Here is a 15612-nt window from a genome sequence, read left to right on the forward strand (position 1 = left end):
CTGCTACTCCATAAATCTTTAATCCATAAACACTTACTTAAAATCTCGGTGACAATCCAGGCTCACAACAGATACAAAGCTACTTTTGTACTGCAGAACAGCCATTTTGCACGTCAGAAAGAACCTCACAATGTGTTTCTTCAGGCTATAGGGCCATGTGGTCAGGGCTGCCAAGAGGAATTCAGGGCCCCTGTACAACAACTTCATGGGGCTCCCCTTATAGTTGAGCATTGAAATTTTTTTTTGTTCCGGCGCAAAAGTGATAGTGTGTGTGATCATACAATTGGGGGCATGGCTATGCATCATTGGGGCGTGGCTAGCCGATGAAAAGCGCTAGGCCACCATCCTACAGAAAAAAAACATGCATTGTTGTGTACACCATTGGCACAGTGCTCGCTCGATGGAGCGTGACATATGTCCCAGCACTAATGACTTTCAGGACATCTAGCACCATAGTGCAGTATATAAAGAATGCATTGTGTACATAAAGAGTTCAGAGTCTTGGCCTGTCCCTTACATTGGGCAGAACACTCACCAAAAATTGGGATTGTCCCACTAGAATCAGAACATTTCACAGACTGTCCTACCTGTTCTTATCACTTTCACCACCTGTGGCTGCTGGTTTCTTTAGTTGTGGCTTGATTGGGTCCTGGAATGTTGGGAACCCTATTTGGAAAAAAAATGGGTACATTTAGAAAATTCCAACTAGCCCCGGTGATAAATCAATAGCGCCCACGATTAATAATTAGGCTTTCCTCCAGCCCCAACATTAAAATAATAGCATTTCTATTTAATAAACTGCCCCAGCAATAAATTAATAGTATTTACATTTCATATATATACGTATTTCCCACAACCATCACTGCCTTTAAATAATTCATAGTCATTTTTAATAAAAATACCTCATTCTCCCCAAATTCACCCCCACATTCAATAGCCGCCAAACCACCCCATCTTAAATAAATAGTCCCCACTAATAAATTGCCCCACCATCACCGCGCAAACAAAATAGCAGCCATTAAATAGCCACCACCTACCTCACACTACATTGCCACAAGCTCCCTGTGCCATCACACACACACATTACCACAAGCCCCCTGTGCAATCACAAATACATTACTACAAGCCCCCCGTGTCATCACAAACACATTACCACAAGCCCCCTGTGCCATCACACACACATTACTGTGCCCCTTCATCTCCACACTGCTCCCTCCATGCTGCTTTCCCCCCCTTCACCTGGCCCCCCTTCATCACACTGTGCCATGCTGCTCCCCCCCTTCATCACTCTGTTCCATGCTGCCCCCCTTCATCACTATGTGCTACGCAGCCCCCCTCCCCTTCATCACACTGTGTCATGCTGCTCCCCCCATTATCACACTGTGCTATTCTGCTCCCCCCTTCATCACTATGTGCCATGCTGCTCTCCCTCCCTTCATTACACTGTGCCATCCTACCTCCCTCCTCTTCATTACACTGTGCCTTCCTGCTTCCCCCCCCTCCGTCACTGGACCATGCTGCTCCCCTCTCCTTCATCACTGTGCCATCCTGCCCCCCTTCATCATTGTGCCATACTGCTCCCCCCTTATCACTGTGCCATCCTGCCTCCCCCCTTTTCATTACACTATGCCAACCTGCCTCCCCCCTCTCCATCACTGTGTCATGCTACTCCCCCCTCTCCTTTGTTACTGTGCCATGCTGCTCCCCCCTCTCCTTTTTCACTGTTCCATCCTGCCTCCACTTCTCCTTCATCACTGTGCCATGCTGCTCCACCCTCTTTATTACACTGTGCCATCCTGCCCCCCCTCTTCATCGCTATGCCATGCTGCTCCCCCCATTCATTACACTGTGCCATCCTGCCCCCCCTCTCCTTCATCACTCGGTGCCTTTATTTTCCTCCCCTTGCCTCCGTTCATTTATTTACCTTTGTATTGGCTTCTTTCATCTCTTCTGTTTTTTCTTCTGGCTTCTTGTTTGCTCCTCTCTGCGAAGTCGGGCGTGATGACATCACGCCCGACATTCAGTGCAAACGGAGCAGAGCGGAGAGAAGAGGGACACCGGCGTCGCGATCACGTTAGTATTTTTTTTTTCAGTACCCTGCTCCCCCACCAACAAAGGGGGCGGAGCCCCTCCCTACCGCCCCGCAGGAAAAAGAAAAACGAATGAAAAAATAAAAGGTTTAAAAAAATCGAAACAAAATAAAAAGACAATAGTCGGCAATGAGGGCATGGGCCGGGCCCCCTGGCAAGCCCCGGGTCATTAGTGCCCCCTCCCCCATACACACACTCTCGGCGGCCCTGCATGTGGCACTAGTGTTGGTGTTTACATCTTGGAAATTCAGTGGTGTTTTGTGGGTATTGAATTATATAATGCCAGTAGCTACTTTTTATTTCTACACGATAGTCTAGTAGATGTTTATGTCATAGTGTTCCAGTAAGTGTGTTACAAGTGAAATTAGCTTTATGCTGTTTACCTGGTAAATATAATTGTAGTTAAGTTGCTAGTTAAAGGTAGGATATGTGTGTCAGCACTCAAGGTGGTTTTAATCTCCCATTGCTAATTGGTCCATAAAAGATATTTTCCAGTACAACTAGAGACGTTGTATATTGAATGGTTACCATCTGACAGTAACTGTTGCATTTCCTCTACAATAGAAAAGGCAGCTAATATTTTCATTAATGAGGGGATATATTTACAACTCTATTGTAAGCTTAATAGTGTAGACAACTGTCCTATATGATTCACAAGGTTGTGACACCTAGTTAGTTTTTGCTATGTTTTTCTATCTCAGTTTATATTTAATACCTTCCACCTATACAGCCCATTAGCACATTAGGGCAGTGCCTGTATTCATTAGGGGAGCTCTGCAGAACACATGTGTATAACTGCCACAAATATTGTACTTTACCACTGGTAAAGAACAATATTATCATATAAATACAGACTAATATAAAGGAGAGAGATTTCTGCTTATAAATAGCTTGTAATCATAGACTTTCAACTAGCAGTTGCCACGTCTATAAGTTACTTATTAAACAGATAAGCCTGCTATTGCCAGCTCAGTTGAAACTCTCGTGATCATGTTCATAGGGATTATTCTTGCAGTAAGAGGTGTCTCAGCGAAAGTCGTAATTGTTTTGAAGTCCTCCACTTGTTATTACATCTATTTTACATCTTACCGAGTTGAAAGCTAAATAGCCCTGATGTATCTATATTTATATGGTATTGTCATGTTAATTTTAGATTTATACACATGGGGCCTGAGTCATTAAGGCAAAAAAGGAGTAAATGTTCTCTGGGACAAACCGTGTTACAATGCAAGGGGTGCAAATGAGTTTATTATTTTGCACATAAGTTAAATACTGGCTGTTTTTTCATCTAGCACACAAATACTTGATAGCTTTATTATTACACTGAAATTTAAAGTTGATCTAGGACATGCCCTACCCCAACTATAAATCTGTTCCCACATTTTAAATTAACCTCCCCCTCCAATGCAACATGGTTTTGCCCAGGTGCAAATGTTACTCCTGTTTAATGCTTTGCTCTCCTTAATGACTCAGGCCCATGATATTTGTTTTCATTTGACTCTGTGGTAGAAAGTCAGTTTGTCTTGGAAGAGCTTTTGTTTATTCAGAGTTCCCAAACAATAAGCTCCAAAACGTGTTCATTGCACAATATGTACTTTATTGATTGTCTGAAAAAAGCTAATAATCCCAAAATGTTCAATAGAACGCACAACAAACATTGTTTTAGAAGTACAACTGTTCTATTTATTTCTTGGCATATTTACATTTATGAAATGGGAGAAGTCATTGCTTGCTCTGCAAAGATAATGTGAGCTATCACCTAAATATACGTACGCACAAGCAGTTTACTTTTGTCCATGATATGCTCATATCTGTGAATTGAGTTTCATAGCATATTCTAGATAGATCTACCTGTTTCTTGCCTAGGGCATGACCTGAAGGGAAATTACACAATAATGACCTCCTCGTACCTCATGACTATGACTCAAACAGGTGAAATGTTAAAGAAGAACGGATAGCAGAAATAGGTAAAAGATCACATTACTTCTTTCTGAACACTTCCAAAGGGTGTTTTCAGGTCTCTAGTCCCACATATTAGAGAAGCAGCGTTTTGGATTTGTAAGTAAGTTTTTCATATCACCCATATATACAGATATATATTAAATACTCATTCTTTATGCCTTTTATTGCAATTAGTTCACATGCATATTGTTTTACAGCTATGCAGCATGGTTAGTTAATGTATCCATATATATATTAATGGTCTGGTAACCTTATAAATTAATTTAGCCCATTGTTTATCTAATTAGCTAAGTAGCTCATTCAGCATCCAGTACCATTGTTATGCCAATGAAACCAAAATCTACCTCTCCTTTGCCGGCCTCTTCCCATCCGTCATCTCCCCCGTAACCAGCAGTATCTCTCCCATCTCCTCATGGACGTCTCAGCACTTTCTCAAACTCAGCATATCCGAAACAGAACTCATGGTCTTTCTCCCTGACCATCCCGTTATTTCCATAGCGATAGGAGTTTTGGTTTGGGTCATGTCCTGGCTATAAAGCATAATGAAATGAAACAGTTATGTAACAAAGTTGACTGTGTAGACACGACTATCCTTATAAGCTGATATAACCTGATAAGAGATATATATTCACCTCTACCGTAGTGATGCCCACAATCCTACCTGGCTCCTAACATTGGTAGACTGAAAGTGTAACAATGGTCAGGTCCACAGGCTCATAATATTAAACATTTTTTTGTTACATTAACATCCCCTATACTTCACTCCCAACCTGTACAAAATGATATCCATGTATAGGTCTAATTCGGAGTATAGGATTAATTACTCTAAAATAGAGGCCCTTCTTTTCCAAATGTAATGTTCTAACCATGAACTTTGGCAATTTTAACTTTTCATGGAAAAGGAGCAAAATAATATGCAACATTCCCAGATATGATGATATATATATAAAGAAAATTCTTGCAAATCATTAAATCCATAAAACTGGACTTGTTGAGGTGGTAGAGATTGTTCATATCCTATCTGAGTACAATTGTGGTACTTAAAATGAACGTGTTTCCAACACTGTTCTTCCTATTCTAGACTCTTCTGATCCAGGTGCTCAGATCAACCTTTATCCAGTTGTACAGAAGGTTTACCCAGTTTGTTGTAAAGAACAAACCTCCAAAAATGAATTTCACAAACATAAAGTGCACCACTTCCAATGGGTGATGGGGTTTCCTGGATATTCACCTTTTCTATTTAGCTTCCCATCTAAGACAAGACAAGAGCCTGGTTTGCACCCACCATGTCCCAAGATGGATAGGCCTAGAAACTGCTTCCTGTAAAGTTCTCTCTCTGACTTTGATTGTTGGGGTCCTGGCTAAGAGGAGACTGTAGACCCCACCTCAGAACTACTTCCCTCCCCTTGCCTGTTACCCTCCTGTGGAACAATTTTGAATTTCTTCCTGGTCAGTTATTGTTGTTTTTTACCCTGGTTCAACAAGAGCAATAACAATAGTAATGGATGTTTTGGACAATGGTCAGTGCGCCCCTAGGGAAGCCTTACAATAAAAATTAATTTCCATGCAGAAAACCCTTTACTAAAAAAAACCCTTTTCTTCTAGGTCTTGGTGGCCTAGAGGGCTTGGTGGCCAGCCATTGACAATGCCCAGATCGTCCTTGTAGTAAGTTTATAGTAAGATTTGACATCTTCAACAATGGAGGAAATATCTGTTTACTTGAATAACAAATCACACACATATACTCAAATATGAAGCTTAAGGTAGTTCTATAGAAGGCCAACCTCTCAAAGTAATCTTTTAAGTGGACTTTCAGACCTACTTTTTTGTAATCACTTAAACTTAATACTCTTAGCTCATGACAGTTATAGGTACATACCAATCACAGTTTAGTGCTTAGCACTTTGAGAATTTGACTCTGGACCTCTGGGGGTTCTCAGTTTCATCTACAGCCCCCACCCCTACCTTCCCTCCTTCCTCCCATTCCTTAGATATAATATGTGCACATATAACATACAACACATATTTCTCTGCCATGTGCACTCCCACATTACTTGGTCAACTTGTATCAAATTGTCATGCTTTCTATTTCATGTTTTTATCCTGTCTGATCAAAACATATTTAACCCTACTGTAGTGATGCCCACAATCCTACCTGGCTCATAACATTGGTAGACTGAAAGTGTAGCAATGTTCAGGTCCACAGGCTCATAATATTAAACACTTTTTCTTACATTAATATCCCAACATACTTCACTCCCAACCTATACAAAATGATATCCCTGTATGGGTCTAATTTGGAGCATATAATTAATTACTCTAAGACAGAGGCCCTTCCTTTCCAAATACAAAGCTCTAACCCACTTTCATGTTTTTATCCTGTCTGGATATTAGTGTTTTGATTTGTTGGAAATAAAAATAAAGTTTAAATAAACAAACATATTTGTGTCAAGTTGTGTTTTCAATTTGATGGTGATTTAAAAAATAATAATCATATGAACTGATATGTAAAATAAGTATGACAAGTTATTTTCTACCTCCAAATATTATTTTTCACTTAAAAGATATATTTACCTAAAATGTGTATTTTCCTGTGGCAGTCTCATTTACAAATTTTAATTTGCTTTTATTAGCAGTTCTGATATGCCTCAACATTCCTAGCTGAATGTAATGCACTACACTATCAATGACAACATTTTTTGAACATTTAAATTTGTTCTCCATCAATTCAGTAGTTATTTGCTTATGTTACCTGTGACTTGCGTCACAGAGGTTGAATAAGTCAATTGTCCTTCTACTGGAACAAGATTAGAGATATTCGTACATTATGAACTTCTCAGTACAAGTATGGTATGGATATTGAAAGACTAAGGAAAACAACTATAGAAAAATAATCACCAAGAACATCGACAGAAATTTGAGCATTCACCTTTGCAGCTATTTTGTATAATGCTGATGACAATTTGTTATAAGCACCTATTGATTAGTAAGTTTACTGTTAATAACATCAACAAATAGCGGGACCACAATCAATGACATAAACCCCTAAAATATTAAACCAATATAAGGCAGCAGTTTATTGCACTACAGCTGAGACCGCAGGTTATATTACGCATACATAAAGAAATGTGTGTCTCATATGACTTGGCAAAATAAGCAAATGAAACACACTGTACTCTTTCATTCTATTGCATTCTGAGCTACTCTTATTTTATCTATGACAAGGATTATGTTCTGTATAGTTCTAGAACTGCACAAAGACCGTGTAAACATAAGCAGCTTTATTTACAAAAAAATCATGCTGCTTATTTTGAACCTGACTTAAGGGGAGATTCAATTATATACAAAGGCATCTCCGAAATGTCCGTGAGACACCTCGCGGCGGAGATTTGACAGAAATCTCTGCTCATTTTTTCTCACACCACATCGCCGCCAATTTAATTTCCCCCTTAGATTTAAATGACATAAAAATGCGACTTTGTGTAAACACAAAAAAGCATCTGTAAACGTATGCTTCTATGGCTGTATTTTGAGCTGCACATATCTGAAGATATGTGCAACTGTAAATCTAATGTATAGCCACGTCCAGAGCAGAGAAGGAGACTTGCACCAGGCTTACAGGATGTGAAATCATGTCTCCTAAAAGGCGTATCTTAAAGACATGTGTGTCAAAGTCAGATGCATTACTTAGGGGCATGGTCGACTTGCATCTCCGCACCTGTAGTGTACTGAATTTATATGTGAATGTCCCTCTCCAAACACAAATGAAGTGGGTAAACTAAAATCCATACTTACCTACTTTCTTCAGCTCTCTTCCGGGAGCCAGCCAGTGGAGGTGGGCGTGAGGGGGCGGGGCGGACAAAATCGCGGCATTTTGGCCAAACGCCGCGATTCACCGGGAATCGCAGCGTTTGGGATCTAATTCTTCCCACTTCACTAGAAAGTGGGGCACTTCCTAGTGAAGTGGGCAGAATTCGGGAGATTGCCACACTCAAAATGCGGGAGTCTCCCGGACATTCCGGGAGAGTTGGCAAGTATGCTCAAATCATAATACAGGCGAAAGTTGTACACATGTGGATTGAGTCGTACTTTTACATGGCTGTCACGAACGCCCAGCCTGTCCCAGATACAGCAATCTGAACAGCAGGCCGTGACTGGCGCCACCTTAGTCACTTAGCAATGAATACACCTTTTCTGCCGCCACAAAGGATTTATTATGGTGTTCTTATGTTCACCAGAATCACGGAGAACACACTAGATTAAATTGGTCCGCCACTGGGGCACAGTGTGAAACAGGGCAGCATGGAGGGCACAATGTGAAACAGGGGAGACAGGTGAAGGAGAGCAAAAGCAGCATGGAGGGCACGGTGTCAAGTATCGAGAAGAAAACATTAAACTTTATTTTTTCTTAATAAACCTTACACAATTGTATATGAGACTTTTTATTTTTCTTGTGCCCCACACAATCTTAGACTTTTATTATTTGGCACAATTTGGGTTTGACACGTCTGGTGTACAGTCACCCTGAAAAAGCTGCTACCAGAACTAGGTGATGAAAGGCTAGGCTGGTAATACTATAACAGGGAAATCTGCCACATGCATCCCCCTATCATAATGTCACACTGCCCTCAGACGTTCTGAAGGTATGTGCAGCTCAGCATATTGTGGGGTTTTGAAGACGTATTTTATATCAGCATTTTTAGATAAAACGCATCCAAATTGGCTGCTATCAAAATTGACCCTAGTCTCTCTCTCTCTGTGTGTATGTTAGGGAATTTAGACTGTAAGCTCCAATGGGGCAGGGACTGATGTGAGTGAGTTCTCTGTACAGCGCTGCAGAATCAGTGGCGCTATATAAATAGAGAGTCTCCCGGACTCCCCGGAGAGTGTGGCAATCTCCCGGATCTGCACACTTCACCAGGAAGTGCCCACTTCCTAGTGAAGTGGGCAGAATTAGGTCCCAAACGCTGTGATGGTTTGGCTCCGCCCCCCGCTGTCAAATGACGCATTTGCATCATTACGTCATGGTTGAGGGTCAAAAATGACACACATTTTTGCAGCACCGCCCCCCGTCCCGGCCACCTCCCCCGCAGGATCCCGGAATCAAAGATTACAAAGTTGGTAAGTATGACTTATATGATTACTTTTCTACTATAGTGGTAGGGAGCAGCCAGGGCCGTAACGAGGGCTGTGGGATAGGGGCGACCGCCCAGGGCGTAACACTGAAGGGGGGCGCAGTTTATGAATATTTTAGGTTCATTTGGTTAAAATTGAGTGCTGGGGGGAGGGGGGGCGGCATTTTTGTTTTTCACCCCAGGCGCTAAAATTTTAAGTTACGGCTCTGGGAGCAGCTGGCAAATAAGAAAGTCAAGGAACTGCCTCTGTCCCAGTCAATAAGGGACAAAAGGCAACCATAACCACATAGGCACAGTATACTTTTCTTAGGAATACTGCAGGTCACGTTATACAAATTCAATTTCTTCTGAGACTAAGTAGTTTGTTAGTTTCATACATAACCTCTCCATGCCCTAAACTCAGCGAACCAGGAACTTAACATCTAGAATCTGCCCGGCAGACCCAGCAACAACATTGCGTCAGATCTCACCAATCAGAGAGTACCACATACACGCCCCCATCAACTAACGGCTAGAATCTTCTAGAGGTTTTTTTTTGGCAACAGTTGACGCCCCTCCGCCTGGTATCCCTCCGCTCTATTCACTCGTGTGATAACGCATATTGTAATAACTCGCATAAGAAATCGAGATTTTAATTAAAATACCACTCGAATAAACTTGCTAATAGAAATACGTACGAGAAATAATCGTGTATTATCTTCATGTACAATTAACACCACCCCGCCCTGCACCGGGAGCTATGTTTTCTCCAGTGGCGCATGAGCACCTGACTGGCGTGGTAGTGGTGAGTCACCAGCTCAGTTTATAAATAAGAGGTGTACGGGGGCTGCTCAGACATATACAGCCGCGACACAGAGAAGGTGTCTGTAATACAGAGAAACAGATTTCGTTATATATCCGATTGACGTGAATACGGTAAGTTGTTTTTTTTTATTCGGTATATACTGCTTGGTGGTTCAGAAATAATCTGTTAACGGTTTTAATTTAGCTGAAGATATTTGTGCCTGAGCGGGAAGTGGGATATGGCCGGAAGGTTTATCATTGCCTGTTACTTGTTTTGTAATGCGTTGTAGCTGTGGATCGTGGGTGACTTTTATACTGTATTAACAGCTTTTTGCTCTTTCTAGACTGTAATTTGTTTCTGATTTATAGTGCATATCTAAGTCTATATCTTTGTGTTGTCTATTTCTAGCGGTTTAACTCAATTTAGCACATTTTAATGTCGTAATTTAAATGATAACCTGTCACATTGATTACTAAAGTACTGGCAAACTCTGATGTTGAGCCTATTCTTGCAATTGAGTATTTAGCTAGTATGTTTAAGTAGATTTAAACTTGTTGTTATCTAGACTTTGTAAGAAGTGACAATAGAAATACTAGGTCATAATCTGCTGAAGCATTGTTCATGTTCATTATATCCTGGTTTAGGTTTTCCTCAAAATATGCACCTGAGGTATTTAGTAAATATCAGGAAGTAGATTTTTGTTTTCTTAAGTTTATTATTTTTTATTTGTTTTGTTACTGTAGGTCAGGATGCAGATTTTTGTGAAAACCCTAACGGGAAAGACAATCACCCTTGAGGTTGAACCCAGTGACACTATTGAGAACGTGAAAGCAAAAATCCAAGATAAAGAGGGCATTCCCCCAGATCAGCAGAGATTGATCTTTGCTGGCAAACAGCTGGAAGATGGTCGTACCCTTTCTGACTACAACATCCAGAAAGAATCCACCCTTCACCTTGTACTTCGTTTGAGAGGTGGTATGCAGATCTTTGTGAAAACCCTCACAGGAAAGACCATCACTCTTGAGGTTGAACCCAGTGACACTATTGAGAACGTGAAAGCAAAAATCCAAGATAAAGAAGGCATTCCCCCAGATCAGCAGAGATTGATCTTTGCTGGCAAACAGCTGGAAGATGGTCGTACCCTTTCTGACTACAACATCCAGAAAGAATCCACCCTTCACCTTGTACTTCGTTTGAGAGGTGGTATGCAGATCTTTGTGAAAACCCTCACAGGAAAGACCATCACCCTTGAGGTTGAACCCAGTGACACTATTGAGAATGTGAAAGCCAAAATCCAAGATAAAGAGGGCATTCCCCCAGATCAGCAGAGATTGATCTTTGCTGGCAAACAGCTGGAAGATGGTCGTACCCTTTCAGACTACAACATCCAGAAAGAATCCACCCTTCACCTTGTACTTCGTTTGAGAGGTGGTATGCAGATCTTTGTGAAAACCCTCACAGGAAAGACCATCACTCTTGAGGTTGAACCCAGTGACACTATTGAGAATGTGAAAGCAAAAATCCAAGATAAAGAGGGCATTCCCCCAGATCAGCAGAGATTGATCTTTGCTGGCAAACAGCTGGAAGATGGTCGTACCCTTTCTGACTACAACATCCAGAAAGAATCCACCCTTCACCTTGTACTTCGTTTGAGAGGTGGTATGCAGATCTTTGTGAAAACCCTCACAGGAAAGACCATCACTCTTGAGGTTGAACCCAGTGACACTATTGAGAACGTGAAAGCAAAAATCCAAGATAAAGAAGGCATTCCCCCAGATCAGCAAAGATTGATTTTTGCTGGCAAACAGCTGGAAGATGGTCGTACCCTTTCTGACTACAACATCCAGAAAGAATCCACCCTTCACCTTGTACTTCGTCTGAGAGGTGGTATGCAGATCTTTGTGAAAACCCTCACAGGAAAGACCATCACTCTTGAGGTTGAACCCAGTGACACTATTGAGAACGTGAAAGCAAAAATCCAAGATAAAGAAGGCATTCCCCCAGATCAGCAGAGATTGATCTTTGCTGGCAAACAGCTGGAAGATGGTCGTACCCTTTCTGACTACAACATCCAGAAAGAATCCACCCTTCACCTTGTACTTCGTTTGAGAGGTGGTATGCAGATCTTTGTGAAAACCCTCACAGGAAAGACCATCACCCTTGAGGTTGAACCCAGTGACACTATTGAGAATGTGAAAGCAAAAATCCAAGATAAAGAGGGCATTCCCCCAGATCAGCAGAGATTGATCTTTGCTGGCAAACAGCTGGAAGATGGTCGTACCCTTTCTGACTACAACATCCAGAAAGAATCCACCCTTCACCTTGTACTTCGTTTGAGAGGTGGTATGCAGATCTTTGTGAAAACCCTCACAGGAAAGACCATCACTCTTGAGGTTGAACCCAGTGACACTATTGAGAACGTGAAAGCCAAAATCCAAGATAAAGAAGGCATTCCCCCAGATCAGCAAAGATTGATTTTTGCTGGCAAACAGCTGGAAGATGGTCGTACCCTTTCTGACTACAACATCCAGAAAGAATCCACCCTTCACCTTGTACTTCGTCTGAGAGGTGGTATGCAGATCTTTGTGAAAACCCTCACAGGAAAGACCATCACTCTTGAGGTTGAACCCAGTGACACTATTGAGAACGTGAAAGCAAAAATCCAAGATAAAGAAGGCATTCCCCCAGATCAGCAGAGATTGATCTTTGCTGGCAAACAGCTGGAAGATGGTCGTACCCTTTCTGACTACAACATCCAGAAAGAATCCACCCTTCACCTTGTACTTCGTTTGAGAGGTGGTATGCAGATCTTTGTGAAAACCCTCACAGGAAAGACCATCACCCTTGAGGTTGAACCCAGTGACACTATTGAGAATGTGAAAGCCAAAATCCAAGATAAAGAAGGCATTCCCCCAGATCAGCAGAGATTGATCTTTGCTGGCAAACAGCTGGAAGATGGTCGTACCCTTTCTGACTACAACATCCAGAAAGAATCCACCCTTCACCTTGTACTTCGTCTGAGAGGTGGTATGCAGATCTTTGTAAAAACCCTCACAGGAAAGACAATCACCCTTGAGGTTGAACCCAGTGACACTATTGAGAACGTGAAAGCAAAAATCCAAGATAAAGAGGGCATTCCCCCAGATCAGCAGAGATTGATCTTTGCTGGCAAACAGCTGGAAGATGGTCGTACCCTTTCTGACTACAACATCCAGAAAGAATCCACCCTTCACCTTGTACTTCGTCTGAGAGGTGGTATGCAGATCTTTGTGAAAACCCTCACAGGAAAGACCATCACCCTTGAGGTTGAACCCAGTGACACTATTGAGAATGTAAAAGCAAAAATCCAAGATAAAGAGGGCATTCCCCCAGATCAGCAAAGATTGATCTTTGCTGGCAAACAGCTGGAAGATGGTCGTACCCTTTCTGACTACAACATCCAGAAAGAATCCACCCTTCATCTTGTACTTCGTCTGAGAGGTGGCTGTTAAAGCTCTCTGAACTTTCTTCCATGTTGCCATTATCTTTGCACTGTGTTGGTGGTTGTCTGCTGCAGTTTTCAACCTGTGGATTTGTATAATTAAATAAAGTTTGTTGCACATTGATATTTGCTCCTCTTTGTGTCAAATTTGAAAGTGAAACTAATTGTTTAAGTGAGCCTTATTTATTTGTTTAAAGTCTAGTTTTGTGTAAATGATTTTATTCAGTTTACATTTTGCTTAAAACATGATAAAGTTAGACTCATCCATGTACAGTTAAAACGGTGACCCTTGTGAAAAACAGTTTACAAACACCTTTTAAAATCACTTAATATTTCAAAATGGGATTTCAGGTTAAGCCAGTGTCCTTTTACATTTGTAAAACTAAATGGCAGTATTTGTTCTCTAGAATTAAATCTTTTTGGGTGCAAGTAGTACTTACTGAATGCTTTCTCTTAAACTAATGAACATTGGCACTAATAAATGTTACATTCTGCTAGTAATCTTTACAGCTGAGGTGTGCCTTTTCTTTGGAAACCTTAACGAAGGGCCATGAATTTATCTTCAGCTTCTGTATTTGCAATATATTATCAAGCAAGGAAAGGCTGGAAGCTTATTTATGCTATACACTACTGTCAATACTTTGTACTACACTGTCATCAGTGAGATAAATGAGATTTACAGATCAATGGTTACTTATCTAGTTAAATGTTCTGCATAGCATATTCACCACTGCATTAACTGAATATTTAGTGGTCATCATTTATATAGGGCCACTAATTCTGCAGCGCTGTACAGGGAACACATCAGTCCCTGCCCTAATGGAGCTTAGTTAGTCTAAATTCGTGGGCTGGTTATTGCACCTGCTTATTGGCTCAGTACAGCTTTCCAAAAAGCTGCAAAGCATTTTCAGGGCCATATAATTTCATTATTACACTTCTGAGTATGGAAATGGTGGAGGCAGTGACTTTTAAACAAATTCTTCCTAAATAAATGAAGCAAGCTTGTCAACTACACAACTATATTTAAAATAAACAATTTTCAAAAGAATGCCTGACCAGGCATTACGGTCTATAAATGCCTGTGGAAATATTGCCTTTCTAAGGACTTGAATAATCAAACATGAGTTAAACGAACCTTTATTTCTAGGGTAATGTGACATAGGGCTGCAAAATAGAAACATTTTGGCAATAAAATCCAGTTGCATTAAATTGCTACATTTGTTTTATGTCTTTTGGAGGGTAATCCATTGTTCAGGTTTTACATGCAAACATAATTTAGTGTTAAACTATGGGGGGTATTCAATTGTTTAGTGAGTTCCGCTAAATACTCGCGCTCTAAAACTATTGCCGTTAATACGGTAATATCTCACTGGATTGAGCTGCGAGCTGAAATCCAGCGAGTAGATTACCGTATGAACGGTATTTATGCACATTTTACCGTATTACAGGTAATATTTTTAGAGCGTGAGTATTTAGCAGAACTCGCTAACAATTGAATACCCCCTTAAACGTCACAACACATCACTCCATATATTTTAACAAACTTTGTTTTATAAAGACACCAGGTAAGAGCTGAAGGTACCAAGTGACATGATGCCAGTGGAAATGATAAAGTAAAGGTACGAACAATGGATCTACCATTGTAGTTTTACCACATGCAATTTTCTCCTTTATTTCTCCCACAGTCGGTGTTTGGTTTCACCTACTTCATGCTGGAACTGTTTTTCTTCAACATCTTTGAGACAGATTAACTCTGGTGTTACTATCACGACTCGTAAAATAAGGCACAAATTCTGTAAGTGTCTGCTGAAGTAAATATGAAGTAATTTATTTCTTCTACACGAGTTGTGGGCATTTCTCGGGAACAGAGAAATTGTCCTTATGCAGACAAGTACAAGCTTAAATACCTTTTAACAAACATTGTACTGTGTAGTGACTAACTCTAATTTTAACCCTACCCTATATTGGCCAATATGAATTAGATACTTATCTTGTGATGAACATCCCAACATTGTTTAAAATGTATTGAAATTTGAAATTTCAGATTAAACTTATTTTGTTAGAATCTCCTATTGGGGGTGATTCAATTAACTGCAATGCTCAACTCCACGGCTACACATTTTTCAGTAGTATGGTAAATATATATGCTCATTAAAAATC

At 40.8% G+C, this 15612-nt stretch overlaps 1 protein-coding gene across 1 annotated transcript; it reads left to right on the top strand.

Annotated features, from left to right (window-relative positions):
• Positions 1 to 9994: 9994 nt before the first annotated feature.
• On the top strand, positions 9995 to 13576 carry LOC142139378 (polyubiquitin-C). The gene is made up of 2 exons (XM_075196938.1): positions 9995 to 10102; positions 10715 to 13576. The coding sequence occupies exon 2, from the start codon at positions 10721 to 10723 to the stop codon at positions 13460 to 13462; it is 2742 nt and encodes a 913-aa protein (XP_075053039.1). The 5' UTR covers positions 9995 to 10102; positions 10715 to 10720; the 3' UTR covers positions 13463 to 13576.
• The last annotated feature ends 2036 nt before the right edge of the window (positions 13577 to 15612 follow it).

The sequence above is a fragment of the Mixophyes fleayi genome, chromosome 2 (assembly GCF_038048845.1).
Source record: "Mixophyes fleayi isolate aMixFle1 chromosome 2, aMixFle1.hap1, whole genome shotgun sequence".
NCBI lineage: Eukaryota > Metazoa > Chordata > Amphibia > Anura > Limnodynastidae > Mixophyes > Mixophyes fleayi.

Excerpts from the sequence above, each read along its gene's own strand:
- LOC142139378 (XM_075196938.1), top strand. The coding sequence starts at position 10,721 with ATGCAGATTTTTGTGAAAACCCTAACGGGAAAGACAATCACCCTTGAG.